The 27118-nt window shown below is 40.0% G+C and overlaps 1 protein-coding gene across 10 annotated transcripts in view; it reads left to right on the top strand.

Annotated features, from left to right (window-relative positions):
• Positions 1-27118, top strand: part of foxj3 (forkhead box J3) — a 156770-nt gene that overhangs the window by 119265 nt on the left and 10387 nt on the right. For 5 of the 10 annotated variants that reach the window (XM_060852471.1, XM_060852480.1, XM_060852473.1 and 2 more), the window contains 6 exons: positions 7065-7193; positions 7952-8123; positions 9701-10006; positions 16193-16294; positions 16972-17163; positions 21956-22060. In XM_060852471.1, the coding sequence (XP_060708454.1) occupies positions 7065-7193; positions 7952-8123; positions 9701-10006; positions 16193-16294; positions 16972-17163; positions 21956-22060 (1006 nt within the window). The remainder of the gene's footprint in view (positions 1-7064; positions 7194-7951; positions 8124-9700; positions 10007-16192; positions 16295-16971; positions 17164-21955; positions 22061-27118) is intronic. The other 5 variants (XM_060852475.1, XM_060852474.1, XM_060852479.1 and 2 more) reach the window with 3 other exon arrangements.

The following is a 27118-nucleotide window of genomic DNA, read 5'->3' as shown; positions in this document are numbered from 1 at the left end:
TTCTTTTGCTTTTCTTTGTCATTTTCTGTTATGTGCAATACCTAATCGTAATGATTCCTAATCCTAATGATTTATTTCAGCAATTGCTTAAGGGTTGTACTTTTTCATCAGAATCAAATATTTGCATATTCAAATCCTATTTTAATGATGAGAGCCCGGAACTCTTGGCTAGCACCCATGCAGTACTAAGAGCAGTACTATACAATGTTTTGGATGAAGTGTTAAACTGGGGACTCATCTGCCCAGTCACTGTAAAAGATTCTATAGCATCATTTCCAACGAATAACACAGGAGTTGTCCCAGTGTCTTTGCCACTATCATCATCAGTTGCCATCACAAAAACAGATGGCATGTTATTTTTTGAGAGATTGCCTCTCTCAAACCGCCACCATGTTGCCTCTATTTCATAGTGACCACCTTCTAAAAGTCCATCATTAGCTGTAAAATGCTTTGGAACTTTGAGGTTATTTCACTTCTGTTAAAAAGATATTTCTGAAAGAAAATGTGTTTTGATTTTGATTTGATTCACTTGGAAGCTTGAATTGGGTTTTGTGATTAACTGATAAATTACACTGAGAAGTAACCTGATGGTTGCTTTTATTTGCATTGAAGCAAAATATTCCTATATGATAAGGATTATTGTGTGAATAAATACGGCATGCACACTGAACCTTTAAAATGTGCATTTTTTGCTGATTTTGTCCAGATTTCAAGCTAAGGTTGCTACAGTTGTTCTCACTACCTGCAGGTGCAGAGACACAGAAATCAGCCAGCATTTTAGATTAGATTAGATTTACAGTGTGGAAACAGGCCCTTCGGCCCAACAAGTCCACACCGACCCGCCGAAGCGCAACCCACCCATACCCCTACATTTATCCCTTACCTAACACTACGGGCAATTTAGCTTGGCCAATTCACCTGACCCGCACATCTTTGGACTGTGGGAGGAAACCGGAGCACCCGGAGGAAACCCACGCAGACACGGGGAGAACGTGCAAACTCCACACAGTCAGTCGCCTGAGTCGGGAATTGAACCCGGGTCTACAGGCGCTGTGAGGCAGCAGTGCTAACCACTGTGCCACCGTGCCGCCCACATTAGATTAGACTTACAGTGTGGAAACAGGCCCTTCGGCCCAACAAGTCCACACCGACCTGCCGAAGCGCAACCCACCCATACCCCTACATTTACCCCTTTACCTAACACTATGGGCAATTTAGCTTGGCCAATTCACCTGACCCGCACATCTTTGTGACTGTGGGAGGAAACCGGAGCACCCGGAGGAAACCCACGCTGACACGGGGAGAACGTGCAAACTCCACACAGTCAGTCGCCTGAGTCGGGAATTGAACCCGGGTCTACAGGCGCTGTGAGGCAGCAGTGCTAACCACTGTGCCACCGTGCCGCCCACCAATGTATAATGGAGCTTCCCATATTCCTGAGTCAGTAGCTTTGCTATCGAACTATATGGTACATTTATTAGTTGAGCTTTAAGTGAGATTGTGAACCATATTAAAAGTAGATATACTGAATTTGATTTTCTGGAAAAACTTGTAGAGTTATGTAATTCTTGTTCTTTTGTTAATTGATGGTTGATTCTGATCCAGTAGTTAGGGGCAGAACTTAAATGAAGTACTTAGTGGATTGATTTTGGTTGTGACTCATGAGTAAACTGAGGGTTCCTTGCTGTCTAATCTCGCATGATGAAGGCTGATTGCACCAATGCCACATGCACCAGTAAGTATTCAGGCCTTTGGGAAAAGAGAAAAAAAATTGTTGAGCAAACTTCCAACTTCCCAGCACATGGCCCATAACCTTAAATTTTATGACATTTCCATTTTCATCCAAGTACTTTACATGTTGAGAAATCATAATTTTATACACCTTAATCAGGTTCCCCTTCAGCCTTCCCTGCTCTACAGAAAGCAACATGACCTTCATAGTTATACAGCTCCATCTCAGGCAACATCCTATTGAACCTCCTTTGCAGCCCTCAATGTAATCACATCTTTCAGATTGTGCAGTTCTGGTCACCACACTCAGTTCTCCAGCCGTGCCTGAACCAGTTTTGTAGAGCTTCAACATAACTTCTTTCTCTTATAGTCTGCGCCTCATAAAAAGCAAGTGTTACAAATGATGCCTTAATGACCCTATTGATCACTCTGCCACTTTCAGGGATATGTGGATAAGCACCCCAACATTCTTCTGTCTTTTGAGCTTCCGAGAGCCCTGCCATTCATGAGTACTCCCTTAGCTAGTTATTTCTTTCAAAGTGCATCTCCACACAGTTATCAGGGTTAATCTGAAAGATGTTCATTTACGTTAACTTTAATCTCCTCTTATTCTCTGATTTTTACTTTTCCCTGGTGCTTCTAAGTTAATTTCTTAATAATCCCAAGCTCTTGGGCCTTGGTCTGGTCCTCCCCTCACTAATCTGTGGAAATAGTTAGGAAAACAAAGCAACTGGGAAAAAAGAAAACGTTCACTTTCCCACCACACCTACCTCCCACACTTTCCAAAACTTTTCTGCAGGTTACATACTGTAAATTTCTCCTGGCTTTGCCTCCAAAGACCACATATTTAATTTTGTTATTCCTTCCCTGTTGCATACATATAGAATTGTTTCCAATCTATCTTTACACCTCTTGCTACTTTATATTCATTCTGTTTCTGTCTGTTTAATTTCTGGCCATCTTCACTGAATTCTAAAATGCTCGCAACCCTCAGCCTAATGTATTTTTGGAAGCACTGTCCACCCCATCCTTGAATCTAATTCTATTTTAGTGTCTCTTGTTAACCATGATTGGATCAATTTTTCCACAAAATTTTTATTGAAGTGAATATATATTTATTGCAAGTTATGAGGCAATGCTTTAAATGTTTGACATTATTAATGTATCACCATATATTTTAACTTAGTTCCCCAATTTATCTAAACCTACTCGCCCATCCTACTTAGTAGCTTAATAGTGTCCTTCAGGGAAGGAAATCTGCCATCCATATCTGGTCTAGCTACTTGCAACTCTAGACCCACAGTTATGTGGTTCGCTCTTAACTGCCCTCTGAAATGGCCTAGCGAGTCTGAGTTGTATCGATTGCTATGAAGGCTCAAAAAAGCAATGAAACTCGACAGACCACGTGGTTTTGACATGGGCACCAGAAATGTTGACGGCAAAATCGCCCTTGTCAAGCCTCCAAGTCCTACTGACATCTGGGTCATAGTGCCAAAATTGGCAGAGTTGTCTGACAGACCAGCCACACAACAGTCTGACATAGTCATATTCACAGAATTATACTTACAGACAATACCGTAGACGCCATCACCCCTTGGGCTGTGTCCTGTCCCAAAGGCATGACAGATGCAGCAGAGGTGGCAGCATACGTACACAGGAGGGAATTGCCTCTGTAATCCTGAACATTGATTCCAGACACTATGAAGTCTCATGGCATCAGGTGAAACGTGGGCAAGAACCCTCCTCATTACTGCGTACTGTTTGCTCTTAGCTGATGATGCTACGCTGCTCCATGTTGAGCCACACTTAGAAGGAACACTGAGAGTATGAAGGGCAAGGAGTGTACTCCTGGTGGGAGATTTCAATGTCCACTGCAAAGAGTAGGCTAAGCAGCAGCATTAATGATTGAGCTGGTTGGGTCCCAAATTGCTGCTAGACCGAGTTTGCAGCAGGTGGTAAGGGAACCACAAGAGAGGAACTTACTTTACCTTCTCCACACCAATGCACCTGCTGCCAATGCAACTGTGACTATTGCACAGTTGTTGTGGAGACAAAGTCCTGCCTTCATGTTGATAATACCGTATGTTGTTGCGTGGCACTATTGCCATGCTAAATGGGACAGACTATCAATAGATCTAGCAACTCAAGACAGCATCCATGAGGCACTGTGGGTCATTAGAACAAAGTAATAGTACTCCAATACAATCTGCAACTTCATGGCCTGGCATATCACCCACTCTACCGTTACAGTCAAGCCAAGAGATCAATCCTGATTCAATTAAGTGTGCAAAAGGAGTAGCACTAAGTGTATTTACAAACCTGATAAAGCTGCAACATAGGATTAGTTGCCTACCAAACAGCATAAGCAATTAGTGATAGACAGAGTTAAGCGAACTCACAACCAAAGGATCAGATCCAAGCCTTGCAACATCCACTCATGAATGGTAGTGAACAACCAAACAACTTGGTGGAGGAGGAGGTAGCTGCAAAAATATCTCCATCCTCAATCACATCAGTGCAAAAGATAAGGTTGAATCATTCACAACAATCTTCAGCCAGAAGAGTGGACTGAATAATCCATCTCTTACTCCTCAGCACATTCCCAACATCTCAGAAGCCAATGTTCAGCCAATTTGATTTACTCCATGTAATATCAAGAAACATATAGGAGGCACTAGATATTGCAAAGGCTATAGCCCCTGACAGCATTCTGGCAATAGTACTGAAACTTGTGCTCCAAAATTTGCTGCACCCTCATTAAGCAGCTCCGGTACAACTACATCACTAGTATCTACAAACAATGTAAAAGGTTGCCCAGACAGGTTCTGTACACAAAAAGCAGGACAAATCCAACCAGACAATGCTGACTGCCCCATCAATCTGCTCTTGCTTATCGATGAAGTGATAGAGCACGTTACCAATAGTATGATCAAGAAGGGTCTGCTTATCAACGCCCAGTTTGGGTTCTGTCAGAGCACACAGTTCCTGACCTCATTACAGTCTTGAATCAAACATTCGCAAGAGCTGAATTCCAGAATAAAATCTAAAAGAATTGTAGATGCTGTAAATCAGTGACAAAAATAGAAATTGGTGGAAAATATCAGCATGTCTAGCAGCATCTGTGGAGAGAAAACAGTTAAGTTTCGATCAAGTGACCCTTCCTCAGAACTGCTAGTATGTGACGTTTGCACTTCCTCCCTGTGTCTGTGTGGTTTTCCTCCAGATACTCCGGTTTCCTCATAGTCCTGAGATGTGCAGGTTTCATGGATTGGCCATACTAAATTGTCCATCGTGTTCAGGGATATGCAGGCTGGTGGATTAGCCATGGAAAATGCAGGGTTACGGGGATAACGTGAGGGGCTAGGTCTGGGTGTGATGTTTTTCGGATGGTTGATATGGGCTCGCTGGGTGAAATGGCCTGCTTCCATGGTAGAGATTGTATGAGAATGTAGACACTAATCAAGGATGATGAGTCTCTGAAGTTGCAAATTGAGAACAGTTGCTGCATTACAGTAGGGATTACATCATAGCCTTAAGATTATTTATAACCTCATTCAGATTTGTCGATATGTGATCACCCAGTCAGGATTTCTCATGTTCAAGCTGACTTGTGTGACTAAACCAGTAGTGGTCCATGTTACCACTGAAATTTTGTTAAGTGGGAGATATATAGTTTTTGTTCGATGTCTGCTTGAATGGTAATGAACATCTAGAGTTACAGTGGAAAAGTTTCTTCTTCCAGAATAAGTTATGTCTGGAGGAAGCATCTTGAGCTGTCCAATGCTGAAATGATTTATTGGTGGTTAGTCTTATCATTTGGTATAACATTTTAAAAGCAGCTCAGGCTGTAAGTTTGTTATTACATATCAATTCTATTAGTACTGAAGCAGGATGGCTTTATACAATTTTTTAGAATCAAGTTTGTTGCCTAAGTTGTTGAGAGAGGGCACTGCATTCTGTACTAGGTTGTTTTTTTTTGCCTCTGACAATACATTGTGAAGCACAAAAATGTTTTATCTGTGCTGCAGCCTGGCACTAACCAAACTAGATAGTCATACGGATATACAGCATGGAAACTGACCCTTCATTCCAACCCGTACACGCCAACCAGATATCCTAGTCCCACCTGCCAGCACCCAGCCCATGTCCCTCCAAACCCTTCCTATTCATATACCCATCCAAATGCTTTTTAGATGTTGCAATTGTACCAGCCTCCACCACTTCCTTGGCAGCTCATTCCATACACGTACCACTCTCCGCGTGAAAAAGTTACCCCTTAGGTCTCTCTTATATCTTTCCCCTCTCACCCTAAACCTACGCCCTCTAGTTCTGGACTCCTCCACCCCAGGGAAAAGACCTTGTCTATTTATCCTATTCATGCCCTCATAATTTTGTAAACCTCTATAAGGTCACCCCTCAGCCTGTTCAACCTCTCCCTAGAGCTCAAATTCTCCAGCCCTGGCAACATCCTTGTAAATCTTTTCTGAACCCTTTCAAGTTTCACAACATCTTTCCGATAGGAAGGAGACCAGAATTACACGTGATATTCCAACAGTGGCCTAACTAATATCTTGTACAGCCGCAGCATGACCTCCCAACTCCTGTAATCAATACTCTGACCAATAAGAGAAAGCATACCAAATGCCTTCTTCACTATCCCATCTACCTGCAACTCCACTTTCAAGGTGCTGTGAACCTGCACTCCAAGGTCTCTTTGTTCAATAGCACTCTGTAGGACCTTGCCATGAAGTGTATATGGCCATCAGTTTCTGTTCTAAGTGGCATCTAATAATCATTTTTATCTCTGTGGTCTACTGTGGATAGCACATTTCATTTTGGGATTACAGAGTACATCAAAGTTTAGGTATCATGTCTGAGTCTGTAGTGTTATATAAACAGAATGATTGCAAAGAAATTTGGTTGATTTGGAGTTAATGGATTTGAAGTGAAGGAAAGCTTTTTTTTTCAGAACATATGGGTTTGAACAAATTGATGCTCTCAGTTTACTACATGCAGCAACTTGCTCATCTGCTAATGCTTTCATGTAAAAACACATTCTGGTAATTGTTCTTTGAACTGTACAGAAACTTCCTTTAGATATAGATAGGAAGCTTTTATGCTGCAATGTTGGTTTAAGAAGAGCAATGCTACAGTTGCTCCTGGTGTCACACCCCTTTTAGTATTTCTTACAAGACTTTCAAATCTAACACCAATTCGTGAAGCTTATGCAAAAGTGGGCCTCGAGAGCCACTGTGCAGTGCATTTGCAATTTGTTGGAGCATCGCCATGTTGCTCTTGAAATTTCAAAAATAATGGGCTTTTTGCTTGTGCAGGTAACACTATATAATCCGGATCAGGATGGAAGTGATAGCCCTCGCAGCAGCCTTAACAACAGCCTGTCTGATGCAAGTCTAGCCTCTGTCAACCTGAATAATGTTGGCTCTGTCCACAATTACGCACAGGTAATGTGAAACTTGCTAAGGTATGTTATGGTTGAGACAGAATAGGATGGATACCTTTAAAGAAGAACAAGATACATACGAGGGAGAATGGGTTAGAAACATGTATATAAGGTGAAGTATGTTGAGAAAAAGCTCAGATGGAATTTAAGAGCTGGTTTATGCTTGTGAAGTTAAATGTCGTTTCTATGCTATAAACACCAGTAATTTTAGGAATTGTGTAATGTAATTACAAAGCCAGAAAGTGTAGTTACAACTGAAATGGAGCCACATCACTTTTTATATAAACTAAAGTAATGAGAAACACAAAATCCAGAGTTATTTAACATATTACAAACAGCTATAAGAAAATATGAAGAAAAACTGAGTGTGCAGGACATTCTGACTTTAAAACAATGCTTAAAGTGCAAAGAGGTTAGCTAACATTTGGAAGAGAAAATTTTATTTAATATCATTGGTGTGATTTTTTAAAAGTTGAGAGTTTTGATGAAAGATATCCTTAATCTTTTTTGTGTTAGATTGCGAACAGATTACTCAACCATCAGTTCTTTATTCTTGAGTAGTGGTTTGCAGGAATATTCAGCACTTGAGTTCATCCTATCCATTCAGTCTCATCTTTGCATTATAAGATCTGATGTAACTTAATGTTTAATTTAATAGCTACATGTCAGCCTGCTACTCTGCTCCTATATTACCTTGAATTTTCACTTAATGTCGTATTCCTACACTCTGTACCGAGTCTTGTGTGTTCATCTGTGTAGGTGACAAACCGGGTTGATTCAGTTCCCCAGAGTCTAACACCACAGCAACAGCAATACAACATGCCTGAGAGGGACACAAAGCCACCCTTCTCAGAATACAACTTTGAAGATCTGAGTGCCTCCTTCCGTAGCCTTTATAAATCAGTCTTTGAGCAGTCCCTCAGCCAGCAGGGTGAGTGTGTATTATGTATTCTGTGTGTTCTATTTCCCATGTTCTCTTACACTATACATTCTATACACATAGCATATATTATATGCATCATAAAATTGATTTTACATACTTAGAGTTCTGTAACATTAATCAAAAACATTTAAACCCAAGATGATTTGTGATTGTAATATTTCCTTTGTATTTGCACACATGAAAATATAATCCTGGGTCTTATCTTTTCCAATTATTGAGGAAATAATATAGAATATTTGAAAGATAAAGAGAGTTAATGTTGCATCTTGGTTTTTTTAAGAATGTGGATGAATGTTGAGAGAAACAGATCTGCATTTGCAGAGACCTGCATCTAACTTGGGACCTTAACTACTTTCTGCAATAATAATATTTCGACATTTGAGAATTGTTTGTGTCATAGCTTGCATGTACCTACTACCCTTGGAAAGCCAGCCTTATAAATCTCTTGGTACCTCTCGGCTTATTCCAGCTGCTGACTGAGCTAGATATAGTGCTATTTGCTCTCCTACTGCTGCTCTGCTATGAAGGAAGAAAGTGCATGTTATCAGGAGGAAGGTGGTTACTCATAAGACAAATAAAAGGCATTATTAATGGAATTGGTAGTCCTGAAATATCTTTCCTTCCTGTGGAGAAAGTGCCAGCTGTTAGTAAATGACCATGGTGACATGCGAGGTGGGATGTGCAGGAACAAACCACTCTCTGATTCAGCATATAACAACACTGCAGTATAACCCTTGTGCAAAAAGTTGGGATTGTGGCCCAGAGTAATAAGTTAGTAAAGCTGTGTTGCAGCTTGTAAGATTTTATTTTCAAAAGCAAGGAATGTTTTCAAACTCTCGGAATTGTACTGTGACCAAAATATCTAAATTTGCCTGTCCTAAAATTGTGTCATGGCTATCCGTAGTTTTATTTTCTAACATTTGTGTTAGTGTAGTGTATGTCGCTTTTCCATGTGTTTCATATCTGTTATTACTGACTCCTGCGCAATTTACAAAGGACTTGTCATTTTAATGTAAGATTAACGTAGTTTTATTTTTATGTAGATAAACTGTGACATTGGTTATCCTGCAGATATATACACTCCTCCGTTTAGATTGAAAGCAATTGTACGTTAGAATACTGTGTATTTCTCCAAACTATCTCTTCCTGTCTTCCCTAAATACCAAGTACGCTATCTTACATGCCCTATATCCATACTGTTGATATCTTAATAAGATGGAAGGAACTGATCTACTGTAACTTATTTGTTCACATGACCATATCCTTCTGAATGCTTTGTACTTGCTATATAAATAGGCTCATGAAGCAAAGATTCATATTACTACTTGTTTCACTTCATCTTTTTTCACCCAATCTTTACAACCTGCTCAATGAGGCTAAAACATTTACCTAGATTTTGTAGAAGCAAAAGATATTCATAGTCCAGTGAATTAGTGTTCGCATTTGAGATTATTGTCATTTTCTCAAAATCATAGGGATTTGTTTAATGTTTATTTGATTCCAGGATGATTAATGGTTTTTGTGCAAGTATGTCACAGTTTTTATATTCAATCTTTTTTCCATAGGAATGATTAATCTGCCTTCTGAGGCATCGCAGCCAACCCACACATCCTGTTCCTACCAGCATTCTCCCAGCAGTACTGTCAGCACCCATCCGCACAGCGGACAGAACAGCCTGGCCAACAGCCACGCCAGCAGCCTCGGAGGCGGTGGGGGAGGGACACAAGTGCAACTGGCACAACATCAGATCCACGCACAACACACTCACCACCAGCACCATCAGCACCAACATCCGCAGCACCAGCCAAACCAGCAACACCATCAGCAGCAGCACCACCATCACCAACAGCAGCACATGGCCTGCAATATCGGTAAGACTCAGTTACCCTCTCTCCTGACTTTGGTTTTGGAATTATATTGATTATTCAATACTGTTGGAGGGTGCTAATTGGAGTATTCATGTGTCATCCTGTTGGGCAGAGTTTAAAGTAATTTGGAAGGGGGATCAAGGATGTAACCTAAGAAGAAAGAGAGCTGCACAATGGAATTGAAGAGATAGCCGCATAAGAGAAATTAGAAAGGCTAATTGTATTTAAAATCACCCGGACCTCAAGTGTTGCATCTATAGATACTGAGGGCAGTAAGGATGGAAATGGTGGAAGCACTGTCAATAATTGTTCAATTCTCCTTAGATACTGGTGAATCACAAATATTAAATACTGTTCAAAAGTGTAACGGTTAGTTGCGCAGCTGCAGGTCACACAGTTTAACCTCTGTGGTGGGGGGAAAAAGGACAAAACTAGTCATGACTTAGACAAATATGGAAATTTAAGGAAAACCAGTTCAGAATCTTTAAAGATTGATTGTGTTTTACTAGTTTGAAGTTTTTTGAGGTAGCAGCGTTAATATGTTTGGTGCATTGCATGTAGACTTCCAAAAGATGTTTGATAAAGAACTACCTAATAGACATGTCTGCAAGTCGCCTAGTATTTTAGGTGTGCGGAGCACAAATTAAAATTCAAAATGAAGATCCCAAATTTTTTAACTCTCATGAACTGAAAAAGATACTGATGGACTTCAAGAGAATATAAATAAGCCAATGGTATGGACGCACACACAGCAACTGAAATTTAAATGCTCTTTGGTAGGAAGAATGAGGAGACACAATATAAAGTTAGAAATACAATTTAAAAGGAAGTGCAGATGCTGAGGGATCAGATGTTTTATACAGTACACAAGTCATCCAAGTTGGCAATGTATTTTGAGAAAATGGTTAATAAGGCATACAGCGATCCTGGATTTTATTAAAGAGGCATGGAGTACAAAAGCAAAACAATTACGATGAACCTTTATAAAGCATTATTTTGGTCTCAGCTGGAGTATTATGTCCAATTCTGGGGACTGTTTTCTAAATGGAGAGAAAATTCAGAAATCTGAAGTGCAAAGGAGCTGGGAGTCCAAAATTCTCTAAAGGTAAACTTGCAGGTTGAGTCGGTAATAAGTACAATGTTGGAATTTATTTCAAGAGGGCTAAAATATAAGTGCAGGAATGTTTCTGAGGCTTGTTAAGCTGTGGTCACACCACATTTAAAGTATTGTGAGCAGTTTTGGGTCCCATACTTCAGGAAGGATGTACTGGCCCTGGAGTGGGTGCAGAGGTGTTACATGTGATTGATCCCCAGAATGAAAGGCTAAACATATGAGGAACATTTGAGGACTTTGCATCTACATTTGATGGAGTTTAGAAGATGAGGTGGAATCTAATTGAAATTTATAGGAAACTGAACAGCCTAGACAGAGTGGATGTTGGAAAAATGTTTCCATTGGCAGGAGAGACTAGGACCCGAGAGCATAGCCTCAGAATAAAGGGAAGACCCTTTACAATGGAGTTAAGCAGAAACTTCTTCACCTAGACAATGGTGAATCAATAAAATTCATTGCCACAGAAGGCTATGGAAACCGCTTCATTGAGTATATTTTAAGACCGAGATCTTCATTGTCAAGGGGATCAAGGATTGCAGGGAAAAGCAGGATAATGGGGTTGAGAAATTTGTCAGCTACGATTGAATGGTGGAGTAGACTCAATGGCCTGATTTCTGCTCCTATGTCTTATGGTCTTACAGTCTATGTTGTAAGAAGGATGTGAAGATTTTATTTGGAGAGAACCAGGAAAGCTTTAAAAGAATCAGTCCAGGAATGTAGGACTGTATTAACATGAATAGATTGGAGAACATAAATAGGAATAAGAGAAAAGATGCAGCCCGTTGAGCCTGCTCTGCTTCTTAATACAATCATGACTATGCTTGTCTTCAACTCCACTTTCCTGTCATTCCCCATGTCTCTTGTTTCCCTGAGAGTACAAACCTCTCTCTTGGGAGTAAATTTGTTCAGTGATGGCGCACACTGAACTGTCCGTAGGAAAGAGTTCCAAAGTGTCAGAATCCTCCAAATGGAAATCTCTCTGTGTTTCAACACTTGATAATTGATCTCTTCACATGAAACTGTGTCCTTCTGATTTCGATTCACCAGCTCGGGGAAACAATGTTTCAAGTACTTTTGTTTCCCCAGATACCGCCTTGTCACCTTGTCAATTGCTCTGTGGACCTCTCCATATTTCTGTGTCCTTTACACAGCTTGTATTCCCATCTGAATTTGTATCATTAGCAACCATAATCAGTACCCTCTCCTAAATCAGTGATATAGATTAGAGACATGTGGATTTGCTAAGTGCACTGTTAAGACAGCCTTGATAGATTCCAGCCCAATACTAATGACTGATATCAGGTTAACTGACCTGCAGCCTCCTGTTTCCTGCTCCCTGCTTTGTTGTTACTTTTACTAACTTTCAAGGCACTAGGATTGTTCCAGACTCTAGTGAATTCTGGAAAATCGTGGAAATTGCAGTTACTCTGACTGTAGCTACCTCTTTTGGAACACTGGAAAGTTGACCGTTAAATCTTGGGGTTTTATATGATTTTAGTTCTTTCAGTTTCTCCAGTACCTTTTCTCAGCTGAAATTAATTTACTTACCATTATAAAGCCCCTAAGTTGTCCTCTGTTCTGATATTTAACTTGTGTTTTCTATTGAAAAGAAATTCCTACAAAATATTCATTCAGTATTGCTACCATTTTGTATTCTCTCTGATAATTTCTCCTGTCTCTATTTCTAAAAGACCAGTGCTTGTTTTAGCTCTCCCTTTATAGTTATTTAATCAGGAGAAAGTGAGGACTGCAGTTGCTGGAGATCAGAGCTGAAAAATGTGTTGCTGAAAAAGCGCAGCAGGTCAGGCAGCATCCAAGGAACAGGAGAATCAACGTTTTGGGCATAAGCCCTTCTTCAGGAAGAAGGGCTTATGCCCGAAACGTTGATTCTTCTGCTCCTTGGATGCTGCCTGACCTGCTGCGCTTTTCCAGCAACACATTTTTCAGTAGTTATTTAATCAACCTACTTGGTCATGCTATGACAAACCTTCAGCGCAATTGGGATTTAAACCCAGACTTTCTGGACCAGAGGTAGGGACATTACCACTGTGCCTCAAGAGCTCCACCCTTTTTTATATATTTTTAATCAACCTGTTCAGGAATATCCTGCGTGTTAGAACCCCACCCTTTTTAGTACTCAAAAGTTGTGACGGTGTGTTTTTATGAACCTGACTAGTTTACAGAAAATAACACCTATCCATTCAACCACTTTTAAGTAATGGCCAGATAACTGCCACTGCCAGGCAGTTTTTGTGAAATTTAGTCTTTGTAAATAGCTTTCAGTTTTGAAGTTCCAAGCCAGGAGCTAACTGTTAATGTAAATGATAGTTTGAGAAAAGTTTACTCAGTGTATTCTGGCTGCCCCAAATTCCCAAGTTGCCACTCATTCTTCATTGTCTTCACACTCTGTTGAACTGAAGCTGTTCTTAATTAGAGAAGAAAATGTTGAGAGGAAATTGCTTAGAAGTGCACAAATCATTATAGGTTTGGACAGAGGAGGTGGAAAGGAACTGTTCCATTGATGAAAGGGTCAAAAACCAGTCATGATAGGCAGAATAGTGAAAAGTGACATGATAACGGTCTTTTTTTTCTTTGCTCTTTGGGATCTAGAGTGCACACCTTGAGTGAGCGAGTGACTGTATTCTACCCCTTATCCCTTTCGAGAGCTGCTAATGTTTGGACTGTACAAACTTGCTAGAAAAATAGTTTTTTTTGACAAGATGTAGAATGTGATATTTATGTGTTTCTTCTAATCACAGCCCTGTAGATTTACTGCTGCACCATGATCTTAGCCACCGATACTGCTGGGAAATGTTTAGTAAATATTATTTCAGACCCTTCTGCAATCACATGCACCATGCTGCAGGTATTGCTCAAAGGTCTATAATATCCAGGGCTAAATCCAGCTGAAGTCGAAAAGTGTAGCACTGGAAAAGCACAGCAGGTCAGGCAGCATTCAAGGAGGAGGAGAGTCAATGTTTCGAGCATAAGCCCTGGGCATTCTTGATGAAGGGCTTATGCCCGAAAGATTGACTGTCCTGCTTCTCGGATGTTGCTGACCTGTTGTGCTTTTCCAGTGTCACATTTCCCCCCTCTGACCCTCCAGCATCTGCAATCCTCACTTTCTCCAAATTCCAGATGAACAAATGTGATTTATTAGCAATAATTTCAAAATTAACCAAGCAAGCCAGCAGTTTTCCTTATTAGGTGGCTGTACAGTTACTGTATCTATGATTATACATCAGTTCACTTAGTAACTTTGGTATATCAGAACTGCCATACAAAAATTATATCCTCAATCACTTCATTGAAAATGCTTTTCCCTTGTGCCCTTTCATACTTGGGTGAGTGTTTTTTAAGTTATGTAACACTTAAGTGAAGTACTGATCAGTTTGTCATCTGTCACTAGTTTTTGGAGCAATGGATCATTTTGAGGTTAGAATTAAGAGCATCACAGAAGAGGATTGTACAACATTGAAGTGTAATAGACTGGAAGGAAACTTATTTTCTGTACAATGTTAATCACTTTTGATAGGAAGTGTTAATAGCGAGTTTTGAGAAGATTTGTAGCTCAGGTTGAGGTTTTGGATGTAGGTTGAGCTGAGCTGAAAGGTTCATTTCCAAATGTTTTGTTACCCTACTAGGTAACATCTTCAGTGGGCCTCAGGCGAAGCAATGTTGAAAATTCCTCCTTTCTATTTATATGTTTGGGTTGGTGATGTCATTTCCTGTGGTGGTGATGATATTTCCTTTTCTCAGGGGGTGGTAGATGGGGTCGAACTCAATGTGTTTGTTGATATCAACCACATTAGAAATCTGGTTGAAGAATGCAACTTGCGTTTGGCAAAGGGGGAGGTGAATTGAAGTGAAAGAAACAGGATTTTTGTGGCAAGTCACAGATGTGGAAAACAGGAGAATGGGCAGGTAAGGTGGGGAAGAGGCAGAGCAAAAATGATGACGTGGTGGTAGTGGTGGGAACCGTTCAGCAGACTAGCTATTAAGCTATCTCTTTCATTGCCAGCTTTTAGGTTTGCTCTGTATATGCTGTATTGACATGTACTAAGGTAAATGGTTTTCAGTGTATTCCGTGCAGTTTTGCTGTGCAACCTATCACATTGTCATAGCTCTAGTCACTACGTAATTCTGTGGGGCACATTTATGAAGTGTTCTTCCTAACTGCCTTGCCTCTCTTTATAATGGGGAAAGAAGCATGTAAACATGAACATGTTAAAATAAAATACAGAGCATGCATCCAATGTAATATGTTGCACATCTTTGGCCACGTGGTGAAGTAGTTGTTTCTCCAGGCACCATAACCACTATTTCAGGAACACTTGCTTCCACCACATGTCAGATGCTAAAGGTTCATTTGCATAAAGGTTATTGGTATATTTTCACTTGGATCTTTTTTTAAAATCATGTAATAATAGGTCGGATGAATTATACAGTCCCAAATTTGATTCTCAATCTGTGCTGATCAGAGTTGAAAAGTGTGATGCTGGAAAAGCACAGGCAGTCAGGCAGCATAAGAGGAACAGGAGAATCAACGTTTCGAGCATAAGCTCTCCAACAAGAATGTTCATTCCTCGGATGCTGCCTGACTGCCTGTGAATTTCCAGCACCACATTTTTTGACTCTGATCTGCAATGCTCACATTCTCCTGAATTTGTTAATCAGCCAAATGGTGGTTGGGGTTTTATGTATTGTCTCAGTATCATTGGCTTAAGAAGAATGGATAGACTGTGTTCAAATTCTCACTATGTTCCAAATGGCATTACAACCCCAAATTACTTGAACGCAGCAGCCAATTTGTACACATAGTCTCACAAAGAATAAGTAGTTTTTTTTCATTAATCTCTTTTATTGAAATTAATTGGTAGAATTTTCTAAGCCCAATTTAGATGTTCAAATCAGTTGAGGTTCAAACTACCAACTGAGCCAAGCTGACATGACATTAAGAAAGAGCAAAAATAGCTGGATTGTTGATATAATTCTCACAGCAATGTTTTAATCATATGTGTTAAGTCCTCATTATGTTGTTCTAATGCTCTTTGATGGGTTTATGGCTGTTGTAGGCATTCCTTCTGATTGGTGCATGAATCTGGACACTCTGAAGGAGAGTTTCCGTATTGCTAGCAGTTTCAACTGGTCTGATGTGGATCTCTCTCAGTTTCAAGGTAGGTTATTGATATGTGGAGCTGTGCTCCCTACCTGCTATGGCTAACTGGAGCTCTCCAAGGTACAAATTCCTGTTTTCTTCTGAACATATGTTTTTAAAAAAAGTGAAGACCAGGCAATTTAAAATTAAAATGTAAACTTCAGTGTCTGAAATACATTTTAGGCCTCAAATATTATAATTAAAATGTGCCTTTATGTTTCATAATTTCTGGAGGAAGTTAAATGATACTATTTCTCCTGTAATATCCTAGAACAATTTGGGCACATCATCTCCAAGCTACAGAGCAGAAATATTTTTCAGTCATTTATGGGTCTAATCTTGTGCAAGTTTGCATCTAGTTCTGCTTGAGTCAAGTTTTGAAATGGTAGGCTTATTCTGTTCTGTCATGCCATGCTCACCACACATCCACAAACCAACCTGATCCTGTGCACACAACAAAATTGGCTGATAGAATTTGTGCTCAATATATGGAGCTAGGTCAGAGATCAGTGTTTTTATTTTATTGAATTTTAGTTTGATGTTTTGTTTGATTAATCCTTTTGTTTACGTTATTGCAGTTGGCCTTTTCATTAAAAAGATACCTGCTTTGCCTGCAGGCTGTGGACCCATTGGTTCTTTAGCCTCTTGTTTCCCTGGATTCTCTCCTTAACACTCTGTCATGCCTTTTATCCGCAGGTCTGATGGAGAGTATGAAACAGGCGGATCTCAATAACTGGTCACTCGATCCTGTTCAGTTTGCGGACTTGTGCTCTTCCCTAAACCAGTTCTTCACACAAACTGGTCTGATCCAGTCACAAGGGAACATGCCGCCCTCGGTTTGTCACAGCACAATGCATTCGCAGAAACCAAACCAGCACATCAGTACAGGTATAGACTCCAAAATATAGAGATAGACATAGCTTTAAATTTATAGATAAGGTATTCACGTAGGTGAAGCTTTAAAGATGCTTAATCTTTTGTTTGTTAGGCCATGGCAATTCAATAAATTGTTGCTCAGTTTTAACCCCAAGACAAAGGTGCCAAGCAGGCCTTTTTTTTTTAAATTTCTGTTTACCTTTTATATATTTTAATTTATTTAGGAAAGACAGGAAAAACAGCCAACATTATTGTGCAAAGGAAAGGAGTTTGGTTTTATCTGCCTCTGAATCTCATTCATTTCCAAACCAAAACTGTGTATGTGTCTTTGGAATCAAACTCATAGCGGCGTCATTCTGCACAATAAGCCTGGACTGTCTGAGCAACTTCATGTGAAACACTCCAGGTACCGTGCACGAAAAGACTGATCATTTGAACAAGTTCCTTCTGGTCACCTCCGAGAATCCCAAAGAGAGAATTCAGGGTAGTGGGTTGACATAGATTGGGAAACAGAGCCAAACTTGCAATCAGTGAACCAGATTTCAACCTGGTTTTCATGTTTATCTGTGTTTATATCAGTTCTTCTATAACGTGGTGGTTGCGTTCTTGTGCAACCCTGCATTATAGAAAAATCGCTCTTTAGAAACAGCGCTTAAAGTATTGGCGTTCCCAATTCATTAATCGCATTACAGCAAAATTGTGTTGATGAAACACGTGTTGTAACAGAACGATGTGTATTGCAAATCAGTAAAATGAAAATCAACCATTAATGCGCTGCACATCACATTATTTGTTAACGAAGAGCTTTGCGGCTCAGCCTTGTGACACTTTCCCCTTAATTGCTAATTCCTAACCTCCTCTTTGTTTACAGTGTTCTGCTCTGCAGGTTTAGCCTATTTTAACAATGCTTGTCTTGTGAAATTAACTTCATTTTTTTTTACAGTTTATCTTGTTCTTTGTGCTCAAGTTTACCAGCATTCTGCTTAATTCTTGCAGGTTTTTCCAGTTCCTTGTGATTACTTTTGTTTGCTTTATTTATATATTTTATTTTGCCTTTCTGTTCTACTCTAAATCTCCCTCTTTGTATTTGCAGTATGTAGATCTCTGACTTTCCTAATCTGCAGCCCATTTGTTTTTAATTAAATTTGACATCTTATCTGTTTTCTGCCTTCTACTAACCAGTTTCTCTTAATATGACAGTTTTCAGTTATTTGCTGCTACTGCTTTCCATACTTTAGTCACCATTTGACATTTCATATTACAAGCAGTGGCTGTTGCTTCCTCTGTTCTGCTAAATGGGATTACAAAATTCAAATTTAACAACCCAGAAGCACCAGAGAGCAGATTAGTGAAGAGGCACTGGTCTTCTGTGAAATTAGAAATGGCGCCATTTTGTTGCTCATTCTCTGATTACCAGTGTAATTGAGACTATAAGTAACTGTGCCATATCAATATAGCACAGACCTGGAAGCAGAAGGGGATCATTTGTCCCTTCAAGCCCACCTCTTCATTCAGTAAGATCATAACTGATCTGAATATGGTCACTTTTCCATCTGCTTCCCATAACCTTGAATTCCTTGGCTACTAAAACTCTGTCAGACTTAATCTTGAATTAATTCAATGACCCAGCCTCCACTACTTTCTGAAGGAAAGAATTCCACATGTTAATAATCCTCAGGGGAAAATAAAATTCAGCTCACCTCTTGCATAAAAGGGAAGCTTTTTTCTTGAATTGTAACCTCCTAGTTCTAGTCTCCCCACAGAACAGCATTTCCTCCAAGTATCCACCTTTTCAAGATCCTAAGGAGACTTGATTGCTTCAGTAAAGTGACCCCTCATTGTTCTAAATTCCCAACCATACAGGTTCAGTCTTGCCCCATACGGTAGCCTTTTGTCCCAAGCAAGCCTTTTCTGAATTGTATAGATTGGTTTACATCTTTTTGTTTTGAAGTAAGGTGACCAAAACCCTGCACAGTATTCAAGATATGGTCACATCACAACTGCAATAAAGCCTCTTTTCTTTTATTTCCATTTCTCTTGCCTTACAGGTCAGCATTCCATTTGTCATTCAGTTGCTGTATTGCATATAACTTGCGATTCATGTATCCAGATCCTTCTCTAGCATCATGCCCTGCAATATCCCTTTCTTTAAATAGTATAGTGCTTTCCCATTTTTCCTGCCAAAGTAGACAAACTCACGTTTTCCTACATTATACTCAATCTGCCAAATGTTTGCTCCCTCACTTGTTTGTATCCCCTTGCAGACACTATTACTTCTTGACAATTTAAATTTCCAATGGTGTTATTCGCGAGTTTGTCTGTATGGTTGCTTCCTTGATGTCATCATGATATTGAGTGCAAATGGTTGCAGCCCCACTACTGATCCTTGTAAGGTTTCACTAATTACAGCAGGCCAACCTGAAAAGATCAATGTATTCCTTTTTTGTCATTCCCAGGTAGCTAACCAAGCTTTTATCCATGCCAACACATTTCCCACTGTACCATGTGCTGTTGTGTAATAACCTATTTATTGCAGCATCTCATCAAATGCCTTTTGAAAATCCAAATACATCATACCTATAAAGTTCCACTTTATCTACCTTGTTAGTTATTTCCTCGAACAATCCTAATAAAATTAAATTGAATTTTGTTTTTACAAAGCCATGCTGACTGACTAATCTCATTATCATTTTTAAGTATCCTGCTGTAACTTTTTTAACAGTGGATTCTAGCATTTTTCCTATGATTCACTCTAGCTAACTGGCACATCTTTTCCTGCTTTCTGTCTCCCTTCTTTCTTGAAAAAAGGTGTTCCACCGTCTATTTTCAAATCTGCTATTGGTGATAAAGGTGCCACGTCAGTTCGTAGTGCTAATTTTGAATTTGGTCAGTGGTAGGGAGTCCATACTGGGCTCAGTCCCTAGAGCTAAGGAAAATTAGCTCTTTTGTGTACAGCTTTGAATCACTGAAAAACAATTCCTGCTCATCCACTCACCATTGTAATCATCTGAACTTAGAGATATAGGGACTGTGTGAGGGCAGAATCAGGTATGGGTGTGATACAGTTGAATAGCTCAGTGCCACACAGAGACATGGACACAGTTTATAGTGGCCTCTTGTTTTGTCTGCATCCAGAGGTCTGCCAGAGATGCAACTCATTCCAAGTTATTTGTAACTGCCTTTACTCCACAAGGAACTGTTGAAATAGCCCAGTGATGTCCACATTTTTTCTCTCTCTCTGGAGAAATACTTGTCTTCGATCAGAACCTCACAGCAATTTGCTCAAACAATACAATCCTTGTCTAAATGTCACATTGGGTCTCCTGTGCTGTGCTTCCTCAGCACCCATTGTCTTAATTTCCAAAACATCACTCAGATCTGGTGTGCTATTTCAGAATCTGAAAGTCAGCTGCTCTTCCTTTATTAATAGCTTGATATGTGGGTCTGAGAAACAAAATTGCCATGAGCTAACTGTAAATGTTTAAATTCTGAATATTTTAATGCATTATTTAAACAGTATGTATATAGCGCTCTGCATATACAAATAAATGTTCAATCTGTTCTTTCCTCCACTGAAGGCCGATTCCCTTTGTGATGTAATCATCGACTTTACATATTAGAGTCAACAGGAACCAATTTTAAATTCATGTAGATGTTTTTCTATAAGTCTCTCAATTCATTTTATTATATCAACTTCAGGAAAAATTCAGTCTTGTGTTTAACAATTACTGTAACAAGCGAAAGAAGTTGTGATGTGAAAAGAGCACAGTATTTAAATATGTTGAATGAAAAAATAAGCAACTGGTCTCACTGTGATTGACCAAAAATATGTTTTCCCTCTGATCCTCATCCAAATTTCCTTTTTTAATAATTGAGAAAGGACTTCAGTGATGGAAATTGAATGCTTAATAAAAACCAAAATAACTGGATGCTGTAAATCAACAAAAACAGAAATATGCTGTAAGAGCTCAGCAGGTCTGGCAGCATCTGCTGAATGAAATCAGAGTTAATATTTTGAGTCAAGTAACCCTTCCTCCAAACTGAAGTTGAATGCTTATCATCTTTTTAAGTCTAAACTTGGGTGTACCAACAGATTTTACGGAGAGTAAACCTCCATTTGCTCCATTCCAAAGGTTCCCATAACCTTAACCTCAAAATACTTCAGCTTAATGAACCCATGTAGCATTCTTGCATTTGCAATCCTAACAGAAAATGAGATGGATAATCCCAGAATGATTTAGCCAGGGATTTAGGTTAAGCATCTGTGCAATTGAGTGTATCCCAACTCAATTACACAGACCCCCTAAGAGCCATAAGAAATTTCATCCATCAGTATTGTCCTGATTCAGAATAAAAGTGCAGTGTCTGCTTTCTTGAGGAATTCTTCATATTTATTTCTTATTCAAATTTTAGAAATAACTAGTATATGATCATGAGTAAAAGGTTTGGATTATTCCTGCTCCTTTAATAGACATTAACTTAATATTGCTAGATTTACTACCATATATGCTATTGGTATGAGTTGCTCATCAAAATGAAACAAAAGGTGAAAAATAATAGGCAGTATTTTTTTGTTGAAGTGGTGATTGACAAATTGAATATTTGTAATTTGTCACATAAAATTGCACCCATTTCTTTATTGCCTCAGGACATTTTCTCAAAGTGTCCTTTATTCATCCAGGAGCAAACCATGTAAATGTGCATTTGGATCTGACAATAATACTGGATCTGGTTGTTTGACGCTATTGATGTATGTTTGGACTGAAGTGGTGATTTCTCACTCCTGCACCACTTTCTCACACAGGAAGCTTGTACATTGACTCCAGACAAAACCTTCCTGCTTCAATGATGGGACCCCCTGGGTACCCCCATCTCCCACCTCTCAGTACCCCAGGACCAGCCATGACAGGTAATTGCCCCATATTAACTGCTTATTCTTGGGGCTGTCACCTTATTATTTTTCTTCCCTGCTTTCTCTTCCCTTTTGACCTGCATGTTGTATGCATGTCTGGGATCGTGGGTGCATCTTACTTGCATGTTGCTGCCAGAAACTGGAAACAGTTAGAAATGGTAAAAGTTTTGCAGTCAACCTGCCTTTGTAATGCATCCTTAAACAGAGCAAACACTAGTGGACATCGGACTTCAGAGGTATCATTTTGCTCATATCCAAATGATGTGCCTTTTCAGTATGGCACAGTTGATGATGCATTCTCTAAATCAAGATATCGTTACTTCAAATCCCAAAGTTCTATTCCAGTCTTTTGGAATGTCCTGAAGGTGTACAAAAGAGTTATATAATTCTTCATTATAATTATGTAAAAGCACATTTTTTAATATTGCTGCGGAAAATTTTCATTGTATCAGGTCGCTGGCAATTTCATTTTGAATTCCTGATGCAGACTCCTCCTCAATATTTGTGATTAGATTACAGTTGATCACACCTAAAGGTTCACAGTTTAAAGTTCCTGGGGGTTGAAACCCCAAAAATTCAATGTTTTTCCTCCAACGTCTCATTTCTCCTCCTCTCATGTTGAGCAAAATTTTACCATTTGTATGGAGCCCTGAACTAACTGGTACCTCAGTAACCTGCATGTGGATCTGTTTTATGAACAATGATTTACCTCTGAAAAGCATTTTTCAACTGCTGACTTTCCCCCAAGGATTGATGTGTTCATCAGCATGCTCAAAAACAGGGAGAATTGAGCTTAATGTTTAGACCATGAGTGCTGAAGTAAAATGCATAGACAAAATCAGTTTACACAAATCTGTATAGTGTCACGAATTTGAAATTGTGTTTCCGAGAGTGAGAGTTGAGGTAACGGGATGAATTTGATTATACTTTACATCATCATTTTTTAAAAAAAGCATTTCAATGGAAGTTTAAAATCTAACAAACAAACAAACAAACAAACAAGTTCCAAATGCCATCCTTTCGACCCAACTCCTGTCATCCTAATGCTTCACGGATGATGAGATGTAACCTCCATAAATACATGATCAGAAAAATTGTTTTGCAGCAGATATGATGCTTTTGTGTTTAGCTCCCTCAGTGACTGTTTTGGTAGCAGTGATGTGCAACAGACCAGGCAATCTGAGGTTCATTTCAAAGTCTGTGAATCTTAGGCAGGTTTTGAAGGGAGCAAAAAAAAAATCAGCAAGGTACCCTGATCCTGATTGCTGTTCATTGACCCCCTCATAGAAGTGTGCACTTGTATGGATACAAGGTAGCTTGGCAGTGAACAACGACTTGAACAGTGAGCTAATTCTCCAACGTATATCTTCAACCCACTGATACAATGACTACTTGACATAGGTGCTAGAGAGCAGTATTCAGGCTTGGATATCTGAATCTGTTCCCACAGAATTTCTATTGTTTCACCTGTCTTGTCAATTTTAAGTATATATATTTTGGAATTACTGTGGGATGAAAACCACAAATGGTGTGATTTATCACACATCTCTAAGATGCATATTATGTGCAAAAGTAGTCTGGTCAAGTAGAAGAGTAATATGTTTTGTGATCATACATTCCTCAATGATCATGTATGTTTTTATTTCTTGTATATTTCCTGAACAGTGGTGTGCTGGTATCATACTTCAGGTAGTGCTTATGACATTGGTTTTGATATGCCTTCAGAGTTGTGACTCAGCCATTACTGCATGTGTTACATCAAAGTATATCACGTAAAAATGTTTTGTACAGTAGACTGAGCCAAACTTGTAAAACATTGCTATTTGGTTAAGGTACATGTTGAAAACGCTCATGAATATGCTCAAATGTAAATCAACTCTGCCTCAAAGTTCACTCGAGGTCTTCAAAAAATCCTCAATTCTTACATGAGAGTCAGAATAATTAATACCTTGACATTTAAAATCGTGTTGTTTTTGCAGTACCATGTTGAAGAATCTCTGATTTTAAATCATTTAAGCTTTGCATAAAATTGGGAGGTTGTGGTACGGTCTTGAATGATTTCCACCTCTTCTTCCCTTCAGTAAGTCAACAGAATGTGACATCTAGTGATACTGTAAACTTGTTCTTTCTTTGTGATATCTGGCTGAAGCCATCAAATATAGGATGACTTTCAGTTCCTTGTTATCCATGAGAAATTCAGACAGACCGTACTTGCAATCGTTGGTACACCAGCCTGCTATGATGCATTATGAGAATTTTGGATTAAAGTTCAGAAAACCTGGAGTTGATTGCAGTCAGTTTGATTACTGTGTTGAAACTCTGTGGCATAACTCACCCAATTTTGACACGTCGCTGGATGTTTGAAATGAGGACTTTGCTGGTTCAACATGACTGGGTTGACCAAAGAAGAGTTAAAGGACAGAAAAAGACTGGCTCAACTTAGCAGACCAAACAAGCTGTGTCTACTCACCCCATTTATGAGCACCTGATCAACAACCTTGCAGGTTGTAGTGCTTGAGCATGCAAATCCAGGTTGTTACTTTTATGTCTAACATATTAAATTAAGCAGTTACACCAAAAACACAAGATCTGTTATCAAATACTTGGGAAATATTGAGAAAATGAACTTCTTTGGTATTGTAGATATATAGTAATTGCAGTAATAACTTAGATTGGTTGTTTGCAGTTTGATTCCAGTACAGTTGTGTCTTGTACTACTACAAATGAATAGGTACTCCTGGTGATGTTCCCAACTCATCTTTGGATATTTGTCTCAGTTCAGCTTTCTGACGAAGCAATGTTGTGAGCCAAAAAATAAGCATGAAATAATTTTGTTATAACTGTAGTGGATTATCACCGAGAGTAGACTCATACAATAAACTACGGGGTGCTATTTAACGTAAATCCATAGTTATCTAGTAATATGTAAATAGGAATGATTATGTTGTGCTCTTGGAATGTTGAAAATTAATTAGTGTTCATGCATGCTCCCAGGCTAATGTTTTCTGTTCCTCTGCACATTCAAATCCTCAGTTAATTTCTTCTGACGTTGCTAGACCTGCTGGTAGGCAGTAGCCAGCGCACCAGTTATTCATCATTTTAATTCATTGGTGCATTGTAGTGTTGCTATCTAAATTAATTGCAACAAATTTGGGATTTTGGCTAGAAACTTGATTTCATTTAATCTTAACAGCCGTACAACAGACTCAAATATTTTAAATTTCATTGTATGTTTGTTGTATTCTGTCTGCCAGTCTCCAGTGTAGTTGATGATATTTTCCCTTTGGATGTAGTGGAAGTAGAATGTGTCATAGCTTTTAAAAGGCAAAAAATAACAAATTCTTGCAGAAAAACATATGACAATCAACAAATTGGGAAGCACTTTGATACAGGCAAGATGGGTTAAATTGCTTCCACTTCTGCTGTGGAATCCAAGTAAAATAATTTCTGGATACAGACAAACTGCTTAATTGTTGAAAAGCTGGAGGACCTGTTTGAAAACAGTTGAAGAGCCAGTTACTGGGGAAAGATTCTGCAGCAGATAGAAATGCATTCAGAAAAGAACTGATATTTTTCTGGAAAAAGGGATCGGGTATGACAGCACAGGTGGATTAAGCTGATTTATCAAAATTAGGTTTATTTTCCATATAGCTGAAAATGTGTTGCTGGAAAAGCGCAGCAGGTCAGGCAGCATCCAAGGAACAGGAGATTCGACGTTTCGGGCATAAGCCCTTCTTCAGGAATGAGTAAAGTGTGTCCAGCAGGCTAAGATAAAAGGTAGGGAGGAGGGACTTGGGGAAGGGGTGTTGGAGAGGTGATAGGTGGAAGGAGGTCAAGGTGAGGGTGATAGGCCGGAGTGGGGGTGGGGGTGGGGGCGGAGAGGTCAGGAAGAAGATTGCAGGTTAGGAAGGTGGTGCTGAGTTCGAGGGATTTGATTGAGACAAGGTTGGGGGAGGGTAAATGAGGAAACTGGAGAAATCTGAGTTCATCCCTTGTGGTTGGAGGGTTCCCAGGCGGAAGATGAGGCGCTCTTCCTCCAACTGTCGTGTTGTTCTGGTCTGGCGATGGAGGAGTCCAAGGACCTGTATGTCCTTGGTGGAGTGGGTGGGGAGTTAAAGTGTTGAGCCACAGGTTGGTTAGGTTGGTTGGTCCGGATGTCTCAGAGGTGTTCTTTGAAACATTCGGCAAGTAGGCGGCCTGTCTTCCCAATATAGAGGCCACATCGGGTGCAGTGGATGCAATAGATGATGTGTGTGGAGGTGCAGGTGAATTTGTGGCAGATCTGGAAGGATCCCTTGGGGCCTTTGAGAGAGGTAAGCGAGGAGGTGTGGGCGCAAGTTTTGCATTTCTTGCGGTTGCAGGGGAAGGTGCCGGGAGTGGAGCTTGGGTCGGTGGGGGGTGTGGACCTGACGAGGGAGTCACGGAGGGAGTGGTCTTTTCGGAACGCTGATAGGGGAGGGGAGGGAAATATATCCCTGGTGGTGGGGTCCATTTGGAGGTGGCAGAAATGACGGTGGATGATACGCTGTATATGGAGGTTGGTGGGGTGGTAGGTGAGAACTAGTGGGGTTCTGTCCTGATGGCGGTTGGAGGGGCGGGGCTCAAGAGCGGAGGAGTGGGAAATGGAGGAGATGCGGTGGAGGGCCTCGTCGATCACGTCTGGGGGGAAACTGCGGTCCTTGAAGAAGGAGGCCATCTGGGCTGTACGGTATTGGAACTGGTCCTCCTGGGAGCAGATGCGGCGGGACGAAGGAATTGGGAATATGGGATGGCGTTTTTACAGCGGGCAGGGTGAGAGGTGGTGTAGTCTAGGTAGCTGTGGGAGTCAGTCGGCTTATAGTAAATGTCCGTGTTGATTCGGTTGCCCGAGATAGAAATGGAAAGGTCTAGGAAGGGGAGGGAGGAGTCTGAGACGGTCCAGGTGAATTTGAGGTCGTGGTGGAAGGTGTTGGTAAAGTGGATGAACTGTTCAACCTCTTCGTGAGAGCACAAGGCAGCGCCGATACAGTCATCGATGTAACGGAGGAATAGGTGGGGGGTGGTGCCAGTGTAGTT

Source organism: Hemiscyllium ocellatum, chromosome 37 (assembly GCF_020745735.1).
Source record: "Hemiscyllium ocellatum isolate sHemOce1 chromosome 37, sHemOce1.pat.X.cur, whole genome shotgun sequence".
NCBI lineage: Eukaryota > Metazoa > Chordata > Chondrichthyes > Orectolobiformes > Hemiscylliidae > Hemiscyllium > Hemiscyllium ocellatum.
This window is presented reverse-complemented; position numbering and strand designations above follow the sequence as displayed.